We start from the raw sequence: 16,178 nt of genomic DNA, 5'->3' as shown, positions 1-16,178 counted from the left end.
TATGATTCGACATTATATTTTAAAGCATCACTGCAGAAGAGAGGAAAGGTTTTGTACCAAGTCTTTTATAACGCTAAAGCAAAAGCTAACGTAAACATGAGGATTTGACGCATAGGAAAAAAGAAAAACAGGGAGAGTGATGAGTGAAGCTATATACAAGAACAAATAGGGAGAGTGATGAGTGAAGCTATATACAAGAACAAACACGCCAGATAGAATGGTCAACACTCTACCGGGACAGCGTAGCGAGGCCCTTGCCCTCAGCATCCTGCAGGACCATGTCCATGGTGCTGAACTGGTAGCGGAAGCCGGCAATCTTGGCCTTGCCGACCCAGACGTGGGCCGGGATCTTGGGCCGGTCGCTCTGGGCGTACTCGGGCAGTGAGCCCAGCCTCTCAACAACCTTGGCAATATCCATGCGGACGGAGCTCAGGTGCGAGTACTCCTTGACGTTGTCGCTGGAGATCTGGTTGTCGGTCGAGGCCAGGGCTGTGAAGGCGTGGCCGACAATGTCGCGAGACAGACGGTCGGCGGGGATCAGGTCGTAGTGACCGCCCCAGGTGGTCGAGTTGGGCAGCTCGGTCATCTTGGCGGCGACGTCGACGAACTCCTGGAGGATCTGGTCGAGCTCCTCGCCCTGGGCCTCACGACCCTCGGGCACGGGCAGTTGGCGGTGGACGTGGACGGGGAGGCGCAGCTGAGCGGCGTACTTCTCGAGGAAGCGCTCGCTGGCCCACTTGGAGGCGACGTAGCCCTGGGAGCCGTCCGAAGCAGGCTTAATGGTGGCGGCCTCAGTACCAGAGAGGAAGTGGAAGGGCACGACACGGCGGTGGTCACGCAGGGAAGCGGCAGACATGAGAGCGAGCTCCTTGGTGGACTGGACGTTGATGGCCTGGACTTGGTCGTAGGTAGTGAAGAAGGACCGGTTGGCACCGCTGTGGATGATCATGTCGGCCTGCTGGGCGAGAGCGGCGAACTCGGTCTCGGACAGGCCGAGGCGAGGAGCGTTCAGATCACCCTCGTGTACGGAGATCTTGGAAGAGGAGGCGACGACAGCGTTGAACTTCTGGCGGTGGGGCAGCTCGTCAGACAGAAGACGGTGGGCAATGCAGTGGACGCGGCCGATCTTGGGGTCCTGGATGAGGCGCTCCAACATATGACGACCAATGAAACCAGAGGCACCGGTGAGGATGACAGTCAGGGGCTGGGCGTTCTTGCGGGTGGTGGAGGCGGCGTCAGCGGGAGGGATCTGGAGCATGTCATCGGTGAGGGCTGTCTCGAGGTCCCAGTTGATGCCAGAGTTGGCCAAGAGGTTATCGAGGAGGGCACCCAAAGCAAAGAGCTTGCTGGACTCCATGACCTTGGGGAGAGGAACGACGATGCCAAAAGCCTCGCGGATACGAGACTGGAGGCGGACGGTAAGCAAGGAGTTACCTCCGAGCTGGAAGAAATCGTGGTTCAAGTTGATGACCACACCATCCAGAACGGACTGGGGAAGAATCTCCTGCCACAGCTCCCAGATGGCCTTCTCAGTGTCGGTGACCTCGGTAGAGATCTCGGCATCATCGACTTGGGATTGGACAGGGATGGTGGCAATGGCCAGCCTGTTGACCTTTCCGTGGGAGTTCAGGGGGATGCGGTCAAGGGCGATGAGCATGTTGGGCTTCATGTACTGGGGCAGGGGGAGCTGGTTGAGCAGCTGGGCGAGGTAGGTCTTCTGCTGGTCGGTCAGGTAGCCGTCAGCAAACTCGACGAAGCCGACCAGGTAGCTCTCCTGACCCTCGCCGCGCACGTCGGCAACGACGCGAGATAGAACGCCGTTGGAGGCGCGGACAATGGTGGCCTCGATGTCCTCAAGCTCGATACGGAAACCGCGAAGCTTGATCTGGGTGTCGCCAGTGATGCGGCCCAGTACAACTAGGGTGCCGTCGATCATGAGGTAACCCTTGTCGCCAGTGCGGTAGGCGCGGTTCCAACCCTTGGCAACGTGAACAGAGGAGGCGTTCTTGTCCTCGATGAACTTCTCGTTAGTCAGGTCGGTTCGCTTGTAGTAGCCGACGGCGGTACCGGCACCACCAATGAGGATCTCGCCCTGGACTCCGGTGGGAACGACATTGAGCTGCCTGTCCACGATGTAGAAGGAGTAGTTGGGAAGAGCAGGACCGGCAGGGATGAGAGTAGACTCGGCAGGGTAGGCAATAGGCTGACGAGTGCACCAGACGCTGTTCTCGGCGGGGCCGTAGCAGTTTTGGATCTTGAGGTTGGGCAGGTTGAGGGTGGCAAAGGAGTCACGCAGGGTGGCGTTCCAGCCCTCACCACCAACGTTGGCGCGGCGCCAACCCGTCGCCTTGGACAGGGTGGGAGCGGCGTAGTTGATCCAGTTAGAATACTCGGACGGGGTGGCCATGGTGTAGGTAATCTGGTTGTTGGCGATGAGCTCAGCCATGGCCTGGGGGTCGGAGCGCTGGGCCTGGGAAGCGACGTAGAGATTGCCACCGTTGACGAGAGAGGTGAAGATCTGGTCAAGAGAGATGTCGAAGCTGTAGGCGCTCTGCTGAACGGTGTTGGGGCGGCCGAGGTTCCAGATCTGGCTGTCACCCTCGAAGAGGTTGAGCAAGCTCAGGTGGCGGACCTCGATACCCTTGGGGACACCGGTGGAACCACTGCTGGAGACGATGATGGCAGATGAATCACCCTTGGACAGGTTAGGACGGCGAGCGGGAGACTTGTTGGCCTGGCGGACCTGGTCAACATTGATGGTGCTGGCGCCAGCAGGGAGAGCGAGCTGGGCGACATCGGCGGCAGTGGAGCTGTCACAGAGCACGGAGCTGGGGTCGACAATACCGCAAGTGGCCGCCAGACGAGGCAGGCCGTTACGGGGGTCAAGAGGCACGTAGACGGCACCGCTACGCCAGATGGCGAGCAAAGAGCAGATCCACATGGCCGAGGGCTGCTGGAACACACCGACCTTGTCACCGGGTTGGATGCCAGCCTGGACAAGCTGCTCGGAGATCTGGTCGAGGATGCGGTCCATGGTTTTGTAGGTCATGGAGTCGCCGAGGCCGTCGCGCAAGGCAATGTCGTTGGGGAACTGGGCAGAGACTTGGTCGACCTTGAAGGACAGGGTTTCGGGCCACTGGCTGTCAAACTGAGGGCCTACACAGACAGAAAGACAATACAGTTAATCGGGGTTCAGTAGTAGTGGGAATAGGGGACAGTTTATTTGATACTTACCACGTCCAGCCTTAATGGCAGCCGCAACATGCTCGTCTCGGTAGAGGGGAGCGGAAGCGATGGAGCCGGCGGGACCCTTGGCACAGTGGTGCAGCAGGTGCATGTAGCTGTCCATCATGGCCTGGGTGTGGCGGCCGTTGTACAGCGACTTCTGCGTCTGCCACTTGATGGTGATGTCCGAGGCGGCGTCGTCAGTGATGTCGAGAACGACGTCGTAGGCGGTGGCACCGAAGTTACTCTCGCCCTCGGTCTGAGACTCGAGCATGGGGGGCGTCTTCAGGGCGAGCTGACGGTAGTCGAGGAAAGCCTGGAACATGGGGCTGTGGGAGGAGGAGCGAGGAACCTCGAGCTCCTGCAGCAGCAGGTCAAAGGGCAGGGCAGAGTGATTGAGGGCAGAGTATGAGGTCTGCTTGGCGGCGTTGAGGAGGGTGGAGAAGGTCTCCTTGCCTGTGAGGCCGCCGAAGCGGAGAGGGATCAGGTTCAGCAAGAAACCGACGGTAGCCAGGGTCTTGATATCCTTGCGGTTGGCATCGGCGATGCCAATGCACAGGTCGTCAATCTCGAGCCAGCGGGTGAGGAAGAGGCGGAAGGTAGCGAGGAAGAAGTGGAACGTGGTGCAGTGGTTCTGGCGGCAGAGGATACGGATCTTCTGCGCAATCGCCGAGTCGAGCACCATCTCGACCTCCTCGTGCTCGTACTTGGTCTGCGGGAGACGACCACCGACGCCAGGGAAGGGGAAGAGAGGCAGAGGGTCGGGTAGCGTGGTGTATTTATTCTTCCAGAAGACAATGTCGTCCTGCAGGCGACCGCTCTCAATATCCTTGCGCTGTTGGATGGCCAGGTCGGTGAACTGCGAGGCAATCTGGGGCACGGGCTTGCCCTGGTAGAACATGTCCATGTCGCGGATCATGAGGTTGAAGGAGAAGCCGTCAATGGCAATGTGGTGGACGGCGAAGATGAGATGGTGCTCGCGGGGGCCGACAGTCAGCAGCTGCATGCGGATGACCTCACCGTTCTCGATGTTGAAGTTGTACTTGGACACCTCCTTGTGGGCCTTCTCAGCCTCGCTCTCGTGGGTAATCTTGCTGACCTCGAGCCGGAGCTTGGAGTCGGGCATGACACCCATCATGGGCTCGCCCTCCTCGTCGACGTAGTAGGCGGTGCGCAGGGCCTCATGACGGGCACCGACCTTGCGGACGGCCTCCTGGACACGAGCCACGTCAACCTGACCGGTCAGACGCGTGCGGACAATGATGTTGAAGCAGCTGGCATCCTCGAGGTACTGGCGGAGGAACCAGAAGCGAGAGCAGCCGGGAGTCATCTTCTCGACGCGGAAAAAGTCGGGACGAACAACAGCTGGCGCACCAGGGGCAGCGTCAGTCTCGACCTTCTCGTCGGCGGAAGACTTGCCAGTGACAGAGCCCTCATCAATGTCGGTGGTGGCAGGGGTGTAATCATCAGAAGAGATTGGCTCATCATCAGAGGGAGCAGCGGTGCATGCCTCGGCAGGTGTCTCGGCCTCGACATTGGGCTCCTCCTCGGCAGCGGCGGCGCCGCCCAAGTTGGGGGCAATGGACGGTGACAGGTTGGCAACAGTGTCCTCGACCAGGTCAGCAAGAGTGGCACCACCCAAAATCTTGATGATGGGGATGTCGTGATCAAACTCGCTACTGAACCAAGAGCGCATGTCGACGGCGACAAGAGAGTCGACACCCATCTCGACAATGGCTACATCGGACAGGACGCTCTGCGAGGGCGGTAGGTCGAGCTTCTTGTGAAGCATGGCCTGTAGGGCCGTCAGGATGATGTTGAAGGCGTCCTTGTCGGTGGCAGCCTCCTGCAGCTGGGCCTTTGTGGACAGGGCACCCTCAGCGCCCTTGCCACCACCCTCGCGAGCGCTCTTGTCAATGACGTAGGGGCTGAACTTGGGGTCCTCCCACCACTTTGGCGGGTTCTTGTCGGTCTTAGGGTTGACGAACTTAAGACCAGCAGAGACCTCGGGGTCGCGGCCGGAGTCGGGAGGACCGGCCATGACCGCCTCGGCAAAGAAGTACTTGTAGTCGAGCTCGGACATGATACCGTAGCCCATGATATCGAGACGGTTGAGAATGTTGTGGTCGGTACGGGTTATGTAGCCGATACCGTTGATACCACCCAGGTTCATGACACTGGCGCACTGGCCGCGCTGGCGACGCTGGTGGGCCAAGCTGACCATGAAGCCGTTGCCGGCAGCATAGGAGGTCTGACCAATGTTGCCAGTGATGTACACCAGGGAGGAGAAGAGGATGAAAAACTCGAGATCGACGTTGGCAAACAGTTCGTCCAGGTAGATAGTACCGTCAATTTTGGGTCCCAGAGCCTCGTTCATGGTGGTCGCGTTGGACTCCATGAAGAGACCATCGCGCATGATGAGGGCGGCATTGGCCACACCCGCGATCGGGGGCTGGGTCGCACAGATCTCCTTGTACGCGCCCTGTAGGCTCTCACGACTGGTGATGTTAAGCGGGTACGCCTTGACCGAGGCGCCAAATTTGGTCTCGACCTTGTCCAGCCAGCGCTGGTCGATATTGGGGCGACGGGAGGACAGGGCAAAGTGCCTGGCGCCGCGCTCCATCATGAACTCGCAGGTGGACAAACCCAAACTGCCAGTCATACCTACGAGGAAGTAGGTGCGGTCAGAGCGGAAGCGCACCTCGTCCATGGCGAGGGTCAAGTTGGCAAGGAAAGGAGTAGGGTCAGTCCAGTCCATGGTGGTCAGGGGCTCACTCAGAGTCTGGTCAGCAGCAAGCTGCTGCACAAAGGTATTGGCAACCTGGCCAAAGGCAACCGACGAGGCCTCAGAGACAGCATTATCATGGGCGTCCTTGAGGGCCTTGGCGAGTTGAGCCTCGGTCGTGTCCGAGTAGAGGACGGACTGCGAAGGGAGGTAGTCTGAGAGAGTGCGGCAGCGAGCGCGGAACGGCAGCTGGGCCTTAAGGCGGTTGACAACCTCGCTACCCTCGCTGGCGGGAGAGAAGTTGACAAACAGGCTCGTGTTGGCCTGCACCAGCCTGCTCAGCTCGCGACCGGGAGTGTAAGCGTGGACGTGTTGCCAGTAATCAGTGGTCTCCTTGTCGGTGGTAGTGAAGACGACCTGGGCGCCGGTCTTGCGGGCCTTCTCGCGGAGAAGCTCGGCCAGGATGGTGGGCGCCTCGTGGAAGACGAGTCTGTCGCTGGCAGTGGACTTCTCGAGGAGAGCCGAGGCAAGGAGGGTGGCACCGACAGAAACGAGCAGGGTGCGACGCTCACTGGCGGCGACATTGACGGCCAGGAGGCGGGACTCAGGAACGGTGAGAAGAGACTGGTGCTGGTCAGTCAGCGCGAGGACAGTCTCGCCAGTCTCCTTGTTGGTGCCGATGCTGAGGTAGAAGTAGCCGAGGTCGCCAACCTTGAAGGCGGTGGACAGGGACTTCTCGACGTTGACGGAGACCTTGGCCTCCTCGACACCAATGGGAGCCTGGGGGTTGAGACGGAACTGCTGGAGCATCCTGTCGGCGGTGATGGCAACCACACGGTCAGCGGTGGAGACATCAGCCACGACACGACGACGCAAGACGTTGTAGTGGTCATTGAGCTCGGCCTCGGAGTCGTAGCGAGTAATGTGGAGCTTGTCGTCGACAAGCATCAGCTCGCGCTCCGAGGTCCACAAAGCGCTGTACGCGGGGATCTTGTCCTTCCAACCGTCGGCAATGTGCAGGCGCAGCAGCTGCTCGGCCAGGATGGTGGCGTGCTGGTTGATCTTGACCTTGCCCTCGATGTTGAACATCTGGCAGTGAAGGTGAGGAATCTCGATCAGCAAGCAGCGGACGACACCCTTCATGACGTTGGCGTAAGGGTTGTCGCCGTTGGCACCGCGAGTGGCCCAGACAATGTAACGCGAGCGGAAGAACAGAGTCTGCAGAGCCTTGTACTTCTGGTCGGTCAGGTCCTGGAAGAAGGGCTCGTCGAGCTCAGTGAGCGAAAGCACAAGTGGCCGAGACGCCAGCAGGGACGGCTTGAACTCGCGCATGCTCTGGATCGACGTGATGTTGTCGCAGTACTGGGCGAGGGCGTTCTTGATATTGTCGATCAGGCGAGAGGTCTGGAAGCGGCGACCACCAATGAGGAGAATCTGGTCAATGGTGGTCTTGTTACCGGCAGTCAGAGGAGCACGGATAGCGTTTATTTGAGCGTCGATGGCCTGAGACACGAAGACGCTGAAGGGGCTGACAGAGTCCGGAGTGACAGAGTCAATTCCGGAAAAGCCAGCGTCCTGAAGCAGAGCATCGTATTCAGACAGCTCGGGAACCTCAGTCTGCGACGCCAAGCTGGCCACTGTCAGGCCGACGTGGGCAGCACTGGCGTTGGTGATCTGCTGGACAAAAAGGAAACCACCAGGCCTGATAAGCCAGCGCAGCTTCTGGATGGTCTGAGCACGGTCCTGCACATTGTGGAGGCCGGCGGGGGCAATGATAAGATCAAAGCTGGCGGCGGAGAAGCCCTGCTCCTCGAGGTCCTGGTCCAAGTCGAGGGTCTGGGTGAAGAGGTCATCACCGTGCTCCTTGTTAAGGGCCGCGAAGTGCTCGTCAGTCGAGTCAGTGACGGTGTAGGCGGAGCATAAGGCACCGAGAGTCTCCAGGAGAGGCTTGGTAGCGGCACCGTTGCCGGCGCTGAGCTCCATGATGTGCATGTGAGGGTAGCGGCGGGAGATCTGGTGAACCAGCGAGATCAAAGAGCTGCGAGCCTCAGCGGCACCGAACGCCGAGGCGTAGAACTTGTTCAGCAAGCCGGGCTCGTCAGAGCCAAGGGCCTTGAGGACAGCAAGGTCGGCAGCGGAAGCCTCGTCAACAGTGACGCTAGAGTTGTCATTCTGCCCAGTGGAAGCGTCGGTGCCAGCAACCTTGAGGACACCCTGGGCCCAGGTCCGCAGATGGGCGTGCTCGGAGTTACCAGAGGCAACCATCTTCCGGAGCTCCTGCAGCGCGAGACGGTCGAGAAGCTGGTGCTCCTGCTCCTGCTCGGTGGTGATTGAGACAGGCTTGGCCACGGCCTCGGCGTCAGGAGTGCTGAGCCAGCGGCTGGTGTGACCAAACATGTGGCGGTCGTTCTTAGCCGTAGGGGGAGACACGGGGCTGACCTCCATTCCCTCAACCTGGCACAGCGAGTGGTCGCTGTGGACAGGGAAGATGTCAACGCTGCCGGAGAAGGTACCGTCATCAGCGCGGTTGGAGGTAGCCGAGAAGCGGACCTTCTCGTCAAGGCCGCCTTTCATCGGACAGATGACAGGGTTGATCACGACGCGGCGGATAGTGGTGGGGATGTGCAGAGCCCACAGTGCACCGTCTCCGGGGTAGCTGATGGCGGCAAAGATGGCCTGGAATGCAACGTCAAGAGTGGACGGATGCAGCAGGAACTCGTCCATGGGGCCGCTCTGACTGGCAGTAGAGGTGATGATCTCACCCTGAGCCAAATCGCAGCATCGGCTCATGGAGGTGATACCCCTGAAGAGGTCGGCGTAGTTGTAGCCGATGGAGGCGAGGTAGGCGTAGAACTCCTCACAGTCGACATCCAGCATGCCGAGGCCAGCCTCCTTGGGGTACTCGACCAGGGCCGAGGAAGAGGGAGTGCCGAGGCTCATGATGAGCTTACCGCTGGCGATGGAGGTGAAGACATCAGAACCCTTCTGGAGGCAGGCATCGCAAGCGAAGTTGGCAGTGACAGTAGAGGTGCCTGCACCCGTTTGGACAGAAGTGACATTGGACAGGGTGAAGAGGGTCTCGATACCCTTGTCCTCGTTGACAGCCAGGGCGCGGTGGATCTGGGAATTCTGCAGCTCAATGGCGTGGATGGCCTGGTCACGGCCAACGACGCGAGCAGCCTCAACAGCCATCACGAGGAAACCAGCAGCAGGGAACAAGGTCTGGCCCTGAATGCTGTGGCCGGAGAGCCAGGGAATCTCCTTGGAGCTGATGTAGTTGCGCCAGCGGTACTCGCGCTCGTTGATGGAGTCGGTGCGTGTACCAAGCAGGACGTGAGCGGGGTCTTGACGAAGGCGGTTGACACGCGACTTGCGAGCCTCGTACCAGAACAGACGGTCGTGGTTCCAGGGGTAGCTGGGCAGCTCCTGGAGAATGGTAGGAATGCTCGAGGAGAAGACCTGCGAGTAACCCTTCCAGTCGGCGGAGTTGCGGCCAAACTGAGCCCACAGGTAACCGAGGGTGGAGGCCACGGCATTGACGTCGTTCTGGCCACGAGCAAGGGTGCCGGTGTAAGGCAGCGCAGCCTTGACCACCTCCTCGATAACGTTGGAGGCAGGGCCCTTGAGGGCGGCGTGGGGACCGACTTCAATGACCTGGGTGGGTTGAGGTACGGTATTGTTGAGAGCAGACTCGAGGGACGTAGCAAACAGGACAATGTTGACCATGTTGTCGACCCAGTAAGTGTGCTTGAGCTCCTCGCAAGGCTCCATGAGCTTGCCGTCGTACACAGACGAGTACCACTTGGTCTCGCCAGAGGGCTTGAGGATCTGAACCTTGCAGTTGTCAAGAGCCTCATAGTACTTGGCGGAGCAGGGGATCATGTGGTGCGAGTGGTACGCGGTGTCAACCTTGAGCTGACGGTTGAAGACGCGCTCGTCGTCCAAGACCTCCTTGACCTCCTCAATGGCGTCAAGGTCACCTGAGAGAGTAACGCTGGCGTCGGAGTTGTATGCGGCGACGGAGACGCGACCCTCAAAAGAGGGGAGCTCGACAAGCTCGCGAGCATCCTCAAGAGTGGTACCAACCGCCAACATACCACCCTTCTGGCCCTCAGGACCCTTCGCCATGAAGGCGTAGCGACCACGGTAGAAGGCAATGCGGATGGCATCAGTGGCGTTGAAGAATCCGGCGGCGTACGCGGCGCCAATCTCACCACTGGAGTGGCCAACGACGACATCGAAAGTGATGCCGGCCAGCTTGAGCACCTCGACCAGGACGACCTGAACGGCAGTGCACAGCGGCTGGGACAGCTCACCCTCAGCAATGCGAGACTGGGCCGGGTCAGCCATCAGCTGCTCCATGAGAGACCAGGACGGGCGGTCAGAGGCAGGGAGCTCGGCGAGGGACTGCTCGAGTTTGCCAATGATGTCCTGGGCGAGCTTGGAGGCGCCGATTAGCTCACGACCCATGGTCGCCCACTGAGCGCCCTGACCGGTGAAGACACCGAGCAGATGCTTCTTGGCCGAAGTACCGCGGATGATACTGGCCGAGTTGCCAGACTGCTGCTCCTCAACGGCGTTCTGTAGCTTGGGCAAGATCTCCTCGACCGACTGACCAGCAATATGGCTGCGGTACGCAAAGGTGGAACGGCGGTCGTGCAGGGTGAAGGCCAGACTGGTGAGGTCGGCATCGGGGTTCTTAGTCAGGTACTCTAGGTACTTGGTCATGAGGTTGGTGACAGAGTTCTCCGAGGTGGCGGAAAAGGTAAGGGGCAAGGCGATAGCAGCCTTGACCGCAGCCTCGGCCTGCACGGGACAGACCTCGGGCTCGTACGCCTCAATAATGGCGTGAGCGTTGGTGCCACCGAAACCGAAGGAGTTGATGGAGGCACGGCGAACGGCGCCGGCGGGCAGCGCGGGCCAGTCCTGCGCAATCTTGGCAATTTGCAGCTTGCCGTAGTACGGGATAATCTCCGGGTTGAGGGTCTTGAAGTGCAAGTTTGGCGGGATGGTCTTGTTCTGGATGGCCAGGGAGGCCTTCATGACACCGGCGATACCGGCGGTACCCTCGGTGTGGCCGATGATGGTTTTGATAGAGCCAACCCACAGACTCTCGTCAGTGGTCTGACCCTCGGGGAAGAAGGCGTGGTAGATGGCCTTAGACTCGACGCCGTCACCAGCCTTGGTACCAGTGCCGTGAGCCTCAAAGTACTGAGGACGGTCCTCGGGCTTGCTCAGGTCCAAGCCGGCACGACGGTAGGTGTCGTGAATCAGCTTGGTCTGAGCCTCATGGCTGGGCATGGTGATACCGGGAGTGTGACCGTCCTGGTTGCAGCCCGTCTCGCGAATGACGCACTCAATGTGGTCACCATCTCTGATTGCGTCGGAGAGACGCTTCATGATGACAGCGGCGATACCCTCACCACGGGCGTAGCCGTTGGCGTTGGCGTCCCACATCTGGGACTTGCCCGTGGGGGAAAGCATGTTAAGGTTCGACTCGGCGATGAACATGTCTTTGGTCCGAAGATTAGCAAAGTTTCTCAAGCATGTTTCTAGCAAGGGGGATCGTTAGGAGGCACATACTCGGGCTGAAAATCAAGTTGGCACCGGCGGCCACGGCGACGTTGGAGTTTCCGCTGCGCAGAACCTGAACAGCCTGGTGAATAGCTACCAGGGACGATGAGCAGGCCGTGTCAATGGTCATCGACGGACCCCGCCAATCGAAGGTGAAAGAGACACGGTTAGACAGAATGCTACGGGCCGTGCCGGTGGCGGCGTAGGTGGGAACCGCCTCCTGATCGACGTAGCAAATGTTGCCGTAGTCATCACACATGACACCGACGTAGACGGCCGTGTCTGAGCCGCGCAGGTCCTCGAGCACCAGGCCAGCGGATTCAACGGCTTCGTACACAGTCTCGAGGACTGTGCGCTGCTGGGGGTCGATGGAGTCGGCCTCCCCAGGGGGAATGTTGAAGAACTGGGCATCGAAGTAGCGGGGGTCTTCGGAGAGGAGGTAAGCGTCACGGACGTTGCTGGCGCCGTGGTAGTGACCATTTTGGTGGTAGAAGCTCGAGGCCGCGAAACGGTCGATGGGCCGGGCCACCTCCCGGGGCTCCTTGAGCAGTTCCCATAGCTTGGAAGGAGATGTGGCATCCCCAGGGAATCGACAGGCGTTGCCAACAATGGCAATGGGCTCGTTGTGTGAAGGAGACATTTTGACGGAGGTGATGGAAAATAGGGGTATAGTATAGGTGGAGTGTGTATATTGCTTGACTTGTCTGGTAAATGGAATTGAATAGAAAATAGAATCCAAGATGTTCAAGTAGCTAGACTCGAATCCAAAGGCACCAAGAGACTTGGTAAGAGTTGGTGCACAAAAGATCCAAACGACTTGGTAAAGAGTTGGTAAGATTTGGTAGGCCTGGTGAGACTTGGTACAGGTATTAGACCAGGCAATGTTGAATGAAGGGGAAAGGGCTGAAGCCGCAAGCGCTGATGATGAAGATCAACGGACGAGGTGAGATGCCATGATGGATATGTAGGTTTTATGTTTAAACCTGACAGCTTCAGATCAGGTCTTCATCGAGCGAGCCCATGCTCTTGCCGTGACCAATTTCAGGTAGCTTACCTCTAGAGCTCGCCTTGATGTGTAGCCTTGACCTTCCGGATACCTTTGATTGTGGACCGTGGAGGTGGTATCCCGATGAAGAAAGAACTGGCTCAGGAACGAGATGATACATTGTATCCGTGCCTCCGCGCCCCACGGATATTCCGCTAGACTGGTCATCTCCTAGTCCTACCTAGGTAATTTGTGAACCTCCCTCAATATAATCTCGTTTCAGAGCTTCCTAATCCGGTTATTCAATGTTGCGCGACCCGCAATATAATGTGGAAGTACCTGCGGTTCGGCGATGGAGACAGAGGAATCCACGAGGCAACCTTGGAGGGCTGCATTAGGCTTGTCAGCTTCTCCAGCCGCACCATTAATAGATTACCTGGCTGTTAGCTCGGACATTGACCGCGTGGGATCGACCAGAGTCAGTGAGTCAGCCCCAGTGGTGGTCGGTTAGGACACGGGCAAACAGGCGAGCGAATAGGGCTGTGTATTAGCGACATGTGTGGGGCTATACCCCCCTGCTTGGCGGCTGCTTGGCGGAGGCGACCTGCATAGATAAGCCTTGCCGAGACAACCCCGGCTGTCTGGAAGTACGATTAAGCATCGTGGGTAGTAGATCTGAGCCGTGCCTCTGCCACAAGAACGAAACGGTCACTGCCAAGAAGCGCAGATGCTCGGCATCAACTGTTGAAATAAAACGCAAGGATACAATAACATCCCTAGACTCTGGCGATAATCAGCATACACATAGTACATACGTACGTAACCGTCCACGGGTACTCCGTATATACGTAGGTAAGCTTCAAACCAATTCGTCAGAGGTGAGCATATTGTGCAGAGTCTAGCCAAATCCAACAAGGTCTTTGGGGCCAAATCCTTCAGGATTTTTTGGGGCCAAATCCGACGGGATTGACCTGCTTTACAAGTGCTTACTTAGGTACTAGTGCTGAGTGCTACAAGTGCTTACCTAGGTACTAGTGCTGATTATTGTACAACCATATGCGTCGGAAATTACGCGCCTCCACACCAGTCCATTCACCACCACCTTCCCCTAATACCCGATATGGATCTATTTTCCCGCCGATGGATTGCCCAGCTGCATGTCATCAGTGCTTGTCTTAGCCAAGCAACGTCCAAATGTGATTCTCATCTATAAGCTAAAGAGGTACACCCCACATAACTATTTCGCTTTGGGCCATATATCCCGCCGTGGCAGTTGGTTTCTTCTTTGAGACGACAGATTCATCCTTTTTCCTTGCCAACACGGGCGGCCATCTCTTCACTTGCCATAATGGGAATGTGGACTTGTTGGTCCAGAGTAAAGTGACCCCGAGCGCGACGGCGGGGCGGGACGGTGATGGGAACCTCTCAAGCCAATCCCTAGAAGAGAGAAGAGGTTGCCTTTTTCCCCATCTCAGTCCGCCCCGAGCCACACTTGTACGAGATCGCACCCCCGTGTATATAGATCTTGCAGTCAACAACTACCGCGTGAAAAGACATGTCGATATTATTGTGGTTAAGATATTAGGTACGAAGTTTAATGCGATCGCTGGTTTACGACGACTACAAACTATTCCTATACTTCTTTCTCCCCTCTTGTCATTTCCGATAATCCTTTTATTTCTGTGTCCCTGGCCAATCAACATCAACAAGGAGAATACTACCGCCTGCACCACCATCCTTCACAATGGCCCCTTCCATCCCCAAGACGCAGACCGCCATCATCGCTGCGGACGAGGAGGGCACTCTCCGCATCTCGCAGGATGTGCCCGTAATCGACCTGGAGCCGGATTCCGTGCTTGTCAAGACGGCCGCGCTGGCCCTCAACCCCGTCGACTCCAAGATGGCCAAGGGCTTCGCTGTACCCAACGCTATTCTCGGCTTCGACTTTGCCGGCGTCGTCGTGGCCATTGGTACCGGGGTCACCAGGCAAGACCTCAAGGTAGGGGACCGGGTACTGGGCACCGCAGACAGCATGGACCGGAAGAGGCCTAGCGGCGGCGGCTTCTGCCAGTACGCCTCGACCGTGGCCACCCAGGCTCTGCGTCTGCCGGATGACATGTCCTTCACCGATGCCGCTTGCATGGGAACGTCGCTGTCGTCTGCAGGCATTGCCCTCTTTCGCTCCATGAAGGTGCCCGGATCATTGACCGCGCCCAACTCGGCCGCCAACCCACCCCACGTGCTCGTCAACGGTGGTAGCACCTCGACGGGCACCATGGCCCTGCAGCTGCTCAAGCTGGCGGGCTTCCGGCCCATCGCCACCTGCTCGCCGTCGCACGAGGAGCTGGTCCTCTCCTACGGTGCCGAGAAGACGTTTGACTACCGGTCCGCCGACTGCGCCAAGGACATCCGGTCTTACACCAAGAACGCCCTGGCCTACGCCATCGACTGCATCACCTCCAATTCGTCCATGAAGCTGTGCTACGAGGCCATTGGCCGCGCGGGCGGCCGCTACACGGCGCTGGACCCGTACCCCGAGGCGCAGCCCAATCGCAAGGTTGTCAAGCCCGACTGGATCCTGGGATCCACCGTCAAGGGTCGCGGCAGTGGCTGGGTGGCCCCCTACGGGCGGGACGCGGACCCCGATGCGCGTATCTTTGCTGACGAGCTCTACGGCGGCGCCCAGAAGCACCTGCTCGAGGGCAAGCTCAAGAACCACCCTGCCAAGGTCATGTCGGGTGAGTTTCCTGGCATCCTGGAAGGATTGGAGATGATTCGGAGAAAGGAGGTCAGCGGTTTCAAGCTCGTTTACGAGGTGAATCAGTAGTGTCGAACTTTTGACTTTTGGGTATAAACCGTTGCTCATCTTTTCTTTTTTTTTTTTTTTTTTTTTTTTTTCATTTCGTTTTTTACGGGGCTACTCTATCAAGGGCCCCAAAAAGAAGGGGGACATTTTGGGGGCTGAATAGCGATGATCTTGAAGCTATGTGCTGACAGCAAACTTATTTGATGAGTTGGTCGTTGGGGTCGGAGGAATCCCTTGTCGCTTGAGTTTTTCCCCCATTTTTATCTGATTGATGAGCATTACCTTTAGTCTATTTTCTATTTATGTTTGAAAATGGTACGGAGTACATAGAAACGGTCAAGAAAGTCGTGTGAATTAAGTGCTTGTACCGTTTGGTGATATCTCACAACGGCCAGCAATGTCGTGCGGCGTTCAAGTAGAGTAGTGATGCGCCACTATTGGTCCGACTCGCGAAGAAGTGCCCAGAGGGTTTGGGCGAGGTGGACTCTCTGATTCCTTCTATCTGTGCCTTAATGCCTTAATCCAGTCCCAAATTGGGTTACAAACTAAACAAATACGCTAATTATGTGTATAATTCAGCTGATTTAGCTCGTTTATGACTGCCAAGACCCCCTTTTATGTACAAACTGGGTCGTGCGGAAGTCTATTTACGCCTTATAACGAGTACAATAGTTACCTATGTAGTTAGCAGTATATATTATCAAAACTTTTCAAATCTAGCCTCTAGCGAGTACAAAGAAAAGCCAACGCATCATATTCATTATTAGGTTTTTTATGGGTCTAAGCTAGAGAACCAATATATTTTCCCATTGCATTTGTATAGTAGAAGTATAGTAGAGAGAGATATATAGTTATATTTGAAC

The 16,178-nt window shown here is 57.6% G+C and overlaps 2 protein-coding genes across 2 annotated transcripts; one reads left to right on the top strand and one right to left on the bottom strand.

Moving 5' to 3' along the window:
- Positions 1 to 229: 229 nt before the first annotated feature.
- Positions 230 to 12,164, bottom strand: N7455_012715 (uncharacterized protein; the record flags this gene model as incomplete). Its single annotated transcript, XM_040961946.2, has 3 exons — positions 230 to 3,156; positions 3,235 to 11,463; positions 11,534 to 12,164. 3 exons carry the CDS (start codon positions 12,162 to 12,164, stop codon positions 230 to 232), a joined length of 11,787 nt encoding a protein of 3,928 aa, XP_040807622.2.
- Positions 12,165 to 14,253: 2,089 nt separating this feature from the next.
- N7455_012714 (zinc-binding alcohol dehydrogenase family protein) lies at positions 14,254 to 15,336 on the top strand (the record flags this gene model as incomplete). The annotated part of the gene is made up of 1 exon (XM_040961940.2): positions 14,254 to 15,336. One exon carries the CDS (start codon positions 14,254 to 14,256, stop codon positions 15,334 to 15,336), a length of 1,083 nt encoding a protein of 360 aa, XP_040807629.2.
- Positions 15,337 to 16,178: the final 842 nt, after the last annotated feature.

Source organism: Penicillium solitum (assembly GCF_028829755.1).
Source record: "Penicillium solitum strain IBT 25940 chromosome Unknown utg000009l_segment0_segment0, whole genome shotgun sequence".
Taxonomy (NCBI): Eukaryota; Fungi; Ascomycota; class Eurotiomycetes; order Eurotiales; family Aspergillaceae; genus Penicillium; species Penicillium solitum.
The sequence above is the reverse complement of the archived record's forward strand: the minus strand, read 5'-3'. Positions and strand labels throughout refer to the sequence as shown.